The sequence below is a fragment of the Sceloporus undulatus genome, chromosome 1, assembly GCF_019175285.1.
Source record: "Sceloporus undulatus isolate JIND9_A2432 ecotype Alabama chromosome 1, SceUnd_v1.1, whole genome shotgun sequence".
Taxonomy (NCBI): Eukaryota; Metazoa; Chordata; class Lepidosauria; order Squamata; family Phrynosomatidae; genus Sceloporus; species Sceloporus undulatus.
In genome coordinates this window covers 87,933,144-87,945,186 of record NC_056522.1, presented here as the reverse complement: position 1 = coordinate 87,945,186, position 12,043 = coordinate 87,933,144, and the positions used below count along the sequence as shown (strand labels likewise).

At 38.9% G+C, this 12,043-nt stretch overlaps 1 protein-coding gene across 1 annotated transcript in view; it reads left to right on the top strand.

Moving 5' to 3' along the window:
- The window catches only part of ADGB (androglobin), a 95,238-nt gene that overhangs the window by 12,648 nt on the left and 70,547 nt on the right, over positions 1-12,043 (top strand). The window contains exons 4-8 of the mRNA XM_042446472.1: positions 159-230; positions 3,805-4,014; positions 6,196-6,335; positions 7,264-7,350; positions 9,919-10,118. Of these exons, the coding sequence (XP_042302406.1) occupies positions 159-230; positions 3,805-4,014; positions 6,196-6,335; positions 7,264-7,350; positions 9,919-10,118 (709 nt within the window). The remainder of the gene's footprint in view (positions 1-158; positions 231-3,804; positions 4,015-6,195; positions 6,336-7,263; positions 7,351-9,918; positions 10,119-12,043) is intronic.

Sequence of the window (12,043 nt, the reverse complement as noted above, 5' to 3'; positions counted from 1 at the left end):
TAGATAGATAGATAGATAGATAGATAGATAGATAGATAGATAGATAGATAGATTAAACAACTAAAATGTATAAATACATTTAAAATTTTAATATTATATTAGAAAGTATAGAAAGATTTTTCACAGGTATTTTAATGAAAATAATTAATTTCTCTTAGGTGCCTGTGGTAGTAAAAAATGAAACTTGGTTTGACCTCTTTCCACCCAATGAACATTTAATGAACAGTGAGGTATGTGAATAATAACTTTTTATTAAGAAATAAGTCATATTTGTTATGTAGATGAATGGAAAAAATGTATTTGTTGTATATGAAAACAGGCAGCTCTTTTCCAGCAGCAGAATGAAATAGCCTGCATCAGAGAGCACCATGGAAGGAGGGATAGATTAAGGTATTTCTCAGCTTTAAAATGTATCAAGATGTTTATATGCGCAAGAACTTACATTTTTTGAGAACAATTTTCTATCAGTGCACTGTATCACGCTAATGCTCTGTGTTAAATATATGCTGTTTGTTCACTATGATTCAGTTAACAGTTGATAATGGCTGATAGTTGTAATTTCCCTCTAGTTACACAGTGGCAGGCACATAGCAACAAATTTTCCAAGGTTGTACAACAGCTTGAGCATGGGACGATGATTCCGGAGAGCAGTGTTTGAATCCTCTCTCGGCCATGAAACCCATTGGGTGACCTTGAGCAATTCATACACTCTCAGCCTCAGAGCATGGAATGACAAATACTCTCTGAAGTAGCTTGTCAAGAAAACCCTGTGAAAATTTTGCCTTAGGGTCACCATAAATTAGAAATGACTTGAAGGCACACAATAACAGCCAACAGCTGCTGCACTTTTCCAAGGAAGACAAATGGGTTTGTCATTGTCACTGCCCGGGGAAGAAGGCTGCCTCTCCAAACAGTCTTCATTACCAAGCTGCTCTACAAATGTAGACTTAGAAAATTGCATGTACTGTGGGTTAAGAGATTTTCCAAGTGAGTCTTTCCAGAGACAGATTCTTTGAAGCCAGCAGCCTTCTCTCCTGGATGGCATCAATGACTTTGGGATAAAACAGACAGGCAAAATAAAGCGGTTTCAAGTTGCTTTGAAGGCAGGCCATTTAAATGATGCACACCTTGAAAGCATCTGGAAACCAGACCGGAGCTGCACTAAAAACCAGAGCAAAAGAAGCTGGGATAGTCAAGGCAGAAAATCTTTACACCTGCATATGCCCTGACATGAGTGCAGGGTTGCAGCAAAACAAAGAAATGAAAGTGCGACAACTCTAATGGATGTAATTATAATGTGCACAAACCAGACAGTCCAGCATGGGATAAAGGGGTGTGTGTGAAGGGAACATGGGGGGCTCTGCGATTGTGCTTTGCAGCATATCACTTGCACACCAATGCCCTGTATGGGTGGAGTATCGCACATGCAACTGTGTGACTAATCAAAGGGGAGGCCATCCAATGGAATCGCATCTGGGCAGACATGGGAGGTACTAGGAAGTCAGAAGTGGCATTTTTGTGCAACGGTGCACATGTATGGTGGGGAGGCAACCCAAAAAAAATAGCCCAGCATCATGGCTTGATGCCATGCCATGCTGTTGGCCTGTGCTTATTCAGCTTGCCTTGGGAACAAACTGTGCTGGAAAAAGCAAGATCAAGGCACTTTTTCCTGTCTGTCTGTTCTGGCCCTTTGTCTTACTTCTTTCGTGGCTATTGCAGCATAGTTACACTAAGGTAGTGTATGAATAAGATGGCAGCCTGTGTATACAAAACAGAAAAGGCACCCATGAACAACTGACAAAGATTGGGAAAAGTCTCAAACCACGATACCTTCACAAACATCATAGAATCATAGAATCGTAGAGTTGGAAGAGACCACTAGGGCCATCCAGTCCAACCCCCTGCCATGCAGGAAATCCAAATCAAAGCATCCCTGACAGATGGCCATCCAGCCTCTGTTTAAAGACCTCCAAGGAAGGAGACTCTACCACCCTCCGAGGGAGTGCATTCCACTGTCGAACAGCCCTTACTGTCAGGAAGTTCCTCCTAATGTTCAGGTGGAATCTCTTTTCCTGTAGCTTGCATCCATTGTTCCGGGTCCTGTTCTCTGGAGCAGCAGAAAACAAGCTTGCTCCCTCTTCAATATGACATCATATTGGTATAATCAATAGTATATTCGATTTACAGTCTACATCTAACCATTCATATTCATTAGAATTCAGTTAAAGTCACTTTTGATAAAAATGGTTATACTGGAAGAATATCATTGTGAATGCGCAATCATCATACATGTGTAAAATTTTAGATGGGGTCCTTACGGGGTGTCTGGCTTTAGAATGCATGTTAATAAGTCTGCCAAGTACAGTTTTACTCCTTTCTTATTTTGCTAATGTTAAGTTTGTTTCGTACTGTCTTAGCATCAGTTTCCAATGCAGACTTTAGAAAAATTAGTGTTCTGTTTCATGTACAGTTTACATAGTGTGAATTTAACAGATTTGACAAAGTGTGAATTTGACCTAAAAATACAAAGGTATGTAGAGAAATAACTTTTGGAAGGCCTGTGACAGTGGTTCTGAATGTTTGACCTTCCACATATGTTTCAGTACAATTTCCAGAATCTCTTTATTATTGGAAATGCTGTTCATGATTTCTGAGAGCTGAGAATCCAAATCATCTGGAGAACCAAAGACTGGAAGCTACTGGTCTGTGGTGTAACACACAGAGTGCATCTACATTGTAGAAACAATGCAGCTTGACACCACTAAAATTGCCGTGGCACCAGCCTACTTAATCTTGGGATTTGTTTCTTTGTGAGGAACCAGAATTCTTTGGCAGATCTGTAAAACTATGGCCCCATACAGACAGGCCAAAATAAAGCTGCTTCGGGTCACTTTGGAGGTATGCTATTTAAATGATGCATGCATCCTAAGAGTCCAGAAGCTGCACCACATCTGTGCTCCAGTCTTTAGGACTGGAGTGTGGCTTTGGCATGGCTTCCGGACTCTTAGGATGCATGCATCATTTAAATAGCATACCTCCAAAGTGGCCTGAAACAGCTTTATTTTGGCCTGTCTGTATGGGTCCTTTATCTCCTATGATTCCATAGGATGGAGCTAAGTCCTTAAAGTGGTGTCAGTCTGCATTATTTCTACAGCATAGATGCACTCATACAGAGCTCTGGAAATATTAGAAACAGTATCACCAAGTGAAAACTAGAGAGACTTGTGTAACTTTAATTTTGAATTTTGTTTGTTGGGAAATAATACCGTACTGTAACTATATTTATAACAATACTGATACAGTTTAGAAAAGTAGAAGTTCAGGATTGTATATCGCAAAAAACAAAATATATTTAAATCTTCTTTAAAACATACCATTATATAGAACATACACACTTTAAAATATGAAGTGTTCAATACTCAAAAGATAATTTCACAGATAAGCAAAATGTATATTATGCCTAACAAGCCTGTTTTAAATTTTTATACTATTCTGATTTGGATTATAATGAAAAAATTGCTTCGTATTGTGCCTTATTTATTCTTTGGTATGACTAGCTTCTATTCATTCCCAGATTTATTTGTTTTATGCCCTGTTTCACCGGTACTTAAATTATGAACTACATCGGGTAGAAAACTATCCTCTATAGCATTTTATTAGTTATCTTCTGTACAAATAGAATGATTGTAATCATTGCAATTGTGTAATGTATTATGCAGAAAGAGCCAAAATGAGTAGATTCCAAATGAAGCTTAGCTAACCTTGGTTATTTTGTTTCCTGCCACTACACCACACTGGCTTCAGCTGATGCGATGGATAATAAGTGAAATCTATGCAGTTTGGAAAATATATAATGCAGCAGTTTTAAGTCCTGATGCTAAAGCTAATACCAATGAAATACCTGCACTTTTGTGGAAACCGTGGGAACATATATATTCATTATGCAAAGCTGTCAAGGGACATATGCCATTGTACAATAGTTATGGAAAATACATTGTAAAATTGTACTGGATGGTAAGTTTTATGTTTGTTTTATTTATACATTAACTTTGCATAACATTTATTTAGAAACTATGCAGGAGATATAGTTGTATGTGTGTGTACTACTACTACTAATAATAGTACTAACATCAACATTTTTCAGTCAGCTGGTCCAGCTATCTGCTTTCAGTTGTAGCAGAATTTTTCTTCCTGTCCCCCACCAGCCCTCTGGACCTCCCAAACTAACACTTTCAGGGAGGTTTTCAGCACTCCAGATGTGGTTTAGGGTTTTAGGAGAGCTGCATTTGGGAATGTGGCTGGCCCTTCCCAGTTGCTCTGGATACCACAGTTTCACCAGCTGGGCATTATATTTGGTGGCAGCTCATAATTATTAGTACAGTGGTACCTCGGGTTACGAAATTAATTCGTTCCGCGGCTAATTTCGTAACCCGAAAAACCTTCGTAAGCCGAATTGCCATAGGCGCTAATGGAAAAAATAGCTCTCTGCTGCCCTCCGGTGGCGGCCTTTCCATTTAAAACAGCGCCGGGGTTTTTTCGTAACCCGAAAAAACCTTCGTAAGCCGAAACAATAAATCCCTATGGGATTTTTTCGTATCCCGAAAAATTCGTAAGCTGGGTAATTCGTATCCCGGGGTACCACTGTATTGCCACATAATTTTTATTTGAATTTTTATTTGACAACAGCTATAAATGGTATGGTTACAATTTTGTATTTTATCCCAAGAAACAAAAGAAACTTCTTAATGTAAAACATGCACTATATATTTCAGTTTGCATTATATATTTTATATATTCTTGGTATGGGTCACTTTACACTTGGCAGTCGTGGTCATTATGCAGCTGTATGCTTTTGTATAGCTAAGGAGTTTACTGCCAGAGCCTTGCCCATCTCTATATTGTTGATTGTTCATCATATAGGAAACATGGCTGGCATTGGCTCTTTGATGTATCAATGTAATCAGAAAAAGACTAAAATGTGAAAATATTATCATTCGCACAACAGTGACTGAAATACACTTCTGCACCTATTTGTCTTATTTCTGTGGGATATACTCTAGTAGACACCTGAAGCATTCCTCAGACCCCATACCCAAGCCCAATAGAAAATGTTCTTGTTTGGAATCCCATTTAAATGTTTTTATTTGAAAACCATTTAAAATGTTTTAAAATGAGGAACTTTTTGTCTAATTGTTATAATAAAGTTGGTAAAATAGACTTGAATCGTGTTCTTTTTTTAACACGATAGCAGTGGTGGTGCACATAAATTCCACATTGTATAAGGCAAGAATGGATAGTACCACTTCACTGATGCTACTGAAATGTGTCTAGATCAAGGGGAAGGAAGAACTATACAGTAATGGAGGATATGCCTCTTACTTACAAGAGAGAGGAGAGACTTGCAGGTGAAGCAGATGTCTGGGAAGTAGCAGCCTCTGGCCACCCCAGCTGCAATTGGGCTGGGACTACAGTGACCACACAGCCTGCTCCCAAAGCTCCTAAAGTTTAAACCAACTCCTTTTTGATCTGGACCAGAGGGCAGTGTTGGAGCGGCTCCTGGCTGCTTTTTGGGTGTGCATAATCTAAACACCATGCTCCCAAAGAGGCCACAAGCCGCTTCTTTTGGCCTGTGTGTTTTGGGCCTTGTCACAATAGCAGCATGTGGAAAATGACCAGAAGTATCCCACATTAGCTCACTACAATGACATTATCAGTTTTCACTTAATGCTGTTGGAAATGTTCCACATAGGTGTCTAGCAACATCTATATAAGTATCCAGTCTTTTTTCTTCCCCCATTTAGTACCTTTGAAAAATAACACAGGCTCTCTTTCCTTCCTTGACTATTATTCAGTAGCATCTTCTGATAGCACACACTTCATAAATAATGACAAACTGTTTCTTTATTATTTTTATATATAAGAAGGTTGTTCTGAAAGGATACATTTTCTTTGCTAATAGCCACACCAGTTGGACAACTGGGATATAGCTTCTTGATGCACACACACATTTTCTGAAATGCTAGCTGTATTGTTGCCCATTGTTCATATGGACTCTACTGGAATTGCAGATTTGTTCTGTTTATTTAAATTACCTATAATTAGGGTCAAGTTCTTGCTGTGTCACAGATTCTCATTCCAGCTGCATTTTTCAGCACTATCCCATAGTATATAATTTCCTTTCTCTCTCTTTTGTAGGGGTGCTGGAGAAAAATCATTGTAGATGACAGTATACCCTTCAGTGAAGACAATTACATGCTACTTCCAGTTACAACATGTGAAATTGAACTTTGGCCAATTATATTATCCAAAGCCATCATTAAACTAGCAAACAATGAGTATGTTTTCTAAGCTTCCTATCTGCTGGTTTTGAGATCAAAACAGAACAATTAGTAACAAAGGAAGAACCAAATACTGTACATAGAGTGGATCATTGTTTATTATGAATTAACTAATGGTGTATCTTTTTGAACTCTGTTTAATATTGTGAACCTAGGAAGACCCTAAGCTTACACCAAAGAAAGGAAATGATTGTAAAAATAAAAAATGTTCATGGTGTTCAGATTACAATGGGTTATAGATAAAACTTTTGTATTGTACTAGTGACTGAGAATTAATATACAGCCCCTAATATTAGGTGTTGTGGCTTTGCTGTTCTGCAAATCTATGCTTGTTAACAAAACATTCCATAATTTTCTACCTTGGAGTAACGTAATATATAAAATACAATTTATTTTCTAATGAAATACTTTTATTATGGCATATAATCCTGGTTTGGGGGAAAAGAGGACAATGATGGTGGTGATGATGATGATACCTTAAGGTAAATTGGTTTGCTTTTCAGATATTTTAAAATGACCTGATTTTACCACCTCTGGCCAACATGGCCACACTTTCGTTGGAATATAACTGAGTGGGTACACTACGTTATATAAAATTATATTGCCTAGAGAAAGATCTTGGTCTTGTTTTCCATTTTGATCTCCTTAGACCTTTGAGAACTTGAGTTGCTGCATAGTACTGTACGTGTCTGTCTGTTGCAATCTATTGTTTCTAAAAAGATGAGAAAGGAGACCTGTAGCCCTTTCATTATTTACAGCTAAGCAGTAAGTAGAATTCTGAATATTCTTGTTTACTTGCTAGTAGAATGACTAGTGAAGAAAATGTATGATATATGGAAAGGGGGGGCAGTAAACAGTAAATGCATAAATAAAATTATTTCTTTGAATATCGGTATACTTACATGCACATTTTTATTTTTTGTAGCATACATGACAATGGAAAAAGAGAACTAGGGGAATTCACAGTTCTGCATGCACTTACTGGATGGATACCAGAAATTATTCCACTCCAGTAAGTTCTAGTTTTAAAAGGCATGCCTTTTTCTTTGTTTCTGCTGTACTTGATTCATCTGGCCTTTGGGAAAAAATAGATTTACACTATGACTCAGACCTTAAGAGCAGTCAAAATCAATCCTGTGAAAGGCCATTTTAAAAAACTCAAATGCTTTATGTCTTGAAAATTAGGAGTTCAAAACTGTTATTGCTAAAATCTTTTTGATCTGTTGGATCCAAACTTAGTCTTATATAAAATAGACCCCTTGTAATATGCCTACACTAATGGTTGGTGCAATCCTAACTCAAAGAGACACTGGCTGTAGTGTTTTAAGATTAGCTACAAGCCTCTTATGCCTTTCTGCTGGCTGAAACCACTGCTTAGAAATCTGCTGGCATACACTGAGTTCCCATATTAGGTGGGTAACATATAACGTCCTGCCCCTGCAGTTCTGTGTCAGCCCTCCATCCTGTATATGGCCATTTTTTTCCACAGGGCACAAGGGCTGTTCTCTGGTCTCTGGATCTCATCAAAAAATCCCCACTTCATAAACTCCCCAGGAGATGCTGCAGTGGAGGGAGCAAAGAGGTCTCTCAGACCTTGACAAACCATCTCATCTTTACTTGGAGGGGGAATGAAATGGGAATTTATCCTCCCGATACAGTGGTACCCCGGGTTACGAAATTAATTCGTTCCGCGGCGCCCTTCGTAACCCGAAAGATTTCGCAACCCGAAAAAGCCATAGCCGCTAGCGCTGGAAGCCGCGATTTCGTGCGAAAAAGCGCCGAAAAGCACCAAAAATTTTTTTCGTAAGCCGAAAAAAAAAACGTAACCCGGAACAGTTTTTTCCTATGGAATTTTTTTGGATCCCGGAAATTTCGTAACGCGGTGCTTTCGTATCCCGGGGTACCACTGTACCTTTCTCTCAGTGTTGCATTGATTGAATTGCCTCCCTGCTTTCTCCTTTTCCTCTCTGGTTGTTCCCAAATGCATCCAATTAAGTCGGGGAGCTGGGGGGGGTGCCAAAACCCCACTTCAATCCAGGATAATTGATCTCGGGTTTCCCCTTAAGTTTTTTCAAAACATCTGCATCATCAGTAGTGTGAATAACTGATGTGAATAGACCCGAATAGACCCGGGATAAAACGCTGCATGCCTTGTTTAAGAGCTTTGATGTCGGAGTGGTTAAATGGTTGTACTGCAGCCATTCACTCACAAACCACAAGGCTGTGAGTTCAGTACCAGCCAGGAGCTCAGGGTCAAGTCAGCCTTGCATCCTTCCAAGGTTGCTAAAATGAGTACCCAGCTTGTTGAGGGCAATTGGCTTACACATTGTTTGGGGGTGCTTAAGTGCACTGATAAACGATACAGAAATATACTTGCCATTGCTATTGTTCATGTTCTAAATGTATTCGCATTGTTGGCTCCATCTTTATTTGAATGCTTGCACATGTGAGCAACCAAACTCACAGAGATGTGTGTTAATGCAGTTCCATAGTGTGAATAACAAACCTGGAAAGTGTGAGTGAGATGATTTGCATAATCATGCTAAAAAACCCAACATCTGAATGGCCCCTCAGTAATCCGCCGCAGCAGCAGCCCCTCCCAGGGCCCAGCAGGGTTGTTTTAGATATTGGGCAAAGGGCTGCAGAAAACCATATTGTCCTTCTTTCAAAGAGCCCTACATGTGTGTTAGCCACACAGTTGTATGTATGTGTCACTAACAGGATTTTGGCCAGAGTGATTTACCAACGAAAATGTTCTGCTGAGTAAGTTCTGCCAGCAGAGTAGGCATTAAAAAGATCCATATCTCCTCTAGCCACAATGTTGGCACAAAGTTAGGAGAAGGCAAAGATAGTCCTAGAATTTCCAACATCCCTGGACTCTGAGAATTCAGATATCAGTTCAGCTGGTCCTTGGTCATCTTTGCCAATTAGGATTATTTTCTAGCTCTAGATCCAACTGTTGTGTTCCTGTCATTTGTAAAGCTATCTCATCTGTACAGTTATTTGTAAAACTACCACTGTTGAAATACATTATGCTTTCTTTAGCCCGAAGTTGTTAAAATTGTTGTTATACATGTCAGTTTGGGTAATTGAGTCTGTCTTGTATATGATGTCCATTTGAAATTTGTTTAAAGTATATAGGAAAAATATTTTATTCAAAATTGCAATAGTAGTTTTTAGATATATGACTCTGAACCTGCTCAGTTCAATGTATTTGTTGTATATTTTTATTACTACATTTTGGTTATGTTTTAGGAAGTTGGAATTATTGATTCCCCTTTCTTTCCCTCAGTATTATAGAAAAAAATAGTTTACCTCCTTGCTTTCTTTTCTTGTCAAGTAATAGACAGATTCTTGCATTATCATAGAAGAAATTAGCATCAGAAATATGAGGATGTCACATAAACTAAATTTTAATTAATTGTATCACATAGAATAAGAAAATATGGTTTGGATGCTTCATTAGTTCTCTTCCCATAAGTTAAAACAATCAACTGTTGTATAGAATACAGTATAGTATAGAGAACAAATAGTGGACAGCAATTGTAGTTTAAAATAACATGTATTTATATTGTTAAAGGTCTGGATATTTGGATAAAGTTTGGGACTTCTTAAAAGAAATATTGCCAGAATTTAAGCTACCAGAAGAGTCACCCCCTGAAACTAAAGCATCTCTTCAGGATACCAAAAAAGATCTCAAAAGTTCTGATATTAAAAATGACTCTGTACCTGTCATTAAACAACCAGAGAAGCCAGAAAAAGCAGAGAAAACTGGCAAAGGTATAAGATTTTACAAACAGTGTGTCACATTGATCATTGAAAGGCAGACCATGACTATAGTCCTGTTTGGGATGGGTGAAGTGCAAAGTACACTGGTCCCCCGGGTTACGAAATACCCAGGTTACGAAATTTTCGGGATACGAAAAAATCCCATAGGGATTTACAGTGGTACCCCGGGATACGAATTACCCAGCTTACGAATTTTTCGGGATACGAAAAAATCCCATAGGGATTTATTGTTTCGGCTTACGAAGGTTTTTTCGGGTTACGAAAAAACCTCGGCGCTATTTCGCCACCGGAGGGCAGCAGAGAGCTATTTTTTTCCATTAGCGCCTATGGCAATTCAGGTTACGAAGGTTTTTCGGGTTACGAAATTAGCCGCGGAACGAATTAATTTCGTAACCCGAGGTACCACTGTATTGTTTCGGCTTACGAAGGTTTTTTCGGGTTACGAAAAAACCTCGGCGCTATTTTCAATGGAGCCGTGGCAGAGCCGCGGCTTTTTCCCCATTAGCGCCTATGGGCTATTCGGCTTACGAAGTATCCCGGGTTACGAAAGCGGCGGCGGAACGAATTAATTTCGTAACCCGGGGTACCAGTGTAGTGGACTCTGAACTTTTTCAAAGGAAAATATATGTGCCACCAAATAACCACTAAATAATTCTTAGAATCTACAAAGAATTACTAGTACTGAAAAATGTTAGAATGTGTTAGAACATAGCTTACCATACAGTTGTAACTCAGGCCCAAAACATACAAGCCAAATAAAGTGGCTTCTGGCCACGTTGGGGGGGGGGGGTGTTTATATAACGCATGCCCCCAAAGTGGCTGGAAACTGCTCCTGCTTCAGGAGCGGGCCATGTGGTCACTGCAGTCCTGGCCTGATTGGGACTGGAGCAGCCAGAGCCCTCTCCTTCCAGACTGTCTGCTTCAGCCCTCAATGTACCATTAGGTAACATTCAGTCCTTTTAAAATCAGAAGATTTTCAATATGCACAGAAATGTATTGTATTGGACCGCTGAACAAGAAAAATTTCCTAAATTCCTATGAAAGTAAATTTGCAACAAACTAGGCATTTAATAGATTTTAAAAAGATAAAATATAAGTCTAAAATGATATATTGCCATATATTGTTATAAAATTAAATGTTTTTATATTGAAGACAGACCCAAGGTTGGTACTTTTCCACCCTCTGCAACTCCATCCAAAATTGTTTCTGGTTCTAACCTCATGCCTCTGACTTCACAGCCCTGTAAATGATTTATAAAAATCAGTGTGCAACAAACTGGTTGTTGATTGGCTCTTTGAAAGCTATTCAGAAAGTAAAGTGCAACATAGATCTATTTTATTAATAAACAACTTAGAAATTTAGTATGTGGAGAGATTCTGTAGCACCTTTGAGACTAATTGAAAGAAAGAATTTGGCAGCATGAACTTTCATAGGCTTCAGTCTACTTCCTCAGATGCTTTTGGTGGAGTGGAACAAAAGCATCAAAGGAAGTAGACTGAACCCTACGAAAGCTCATGCTGCCAACTTGTTTCTTTCAGTTAGCCTCAAAGCTGCTACAAGATCTCTCTACATACTGATTCTGCAGACTGATTTAGTAATTTTTTCATAATTTGCTGTGTGTTACTCAGTATGACTATGCAGGCTTCTAGGAAAGCCAATGACCAGACATGGTGCGAATTCCTCTCCAATCAATGTTGCTGTATCTGTCCCTAAGGCTTCTGCATTCAGCTCTCTAGGCTATTTTGTGACTTACTGATCTGCATGGAGATCCTAATGCAAAATCTATGCTGGCGAGTGATTCTTAGAGTTGCTACTGTGTGGGTATGTGCCTTCAAGTCAGCTGTTAATTTATGGTGACTCCATGAATAATTTCATAGGGTTCTTTTAGGCAAGGAATACTCAGTAGTGGTGTGCC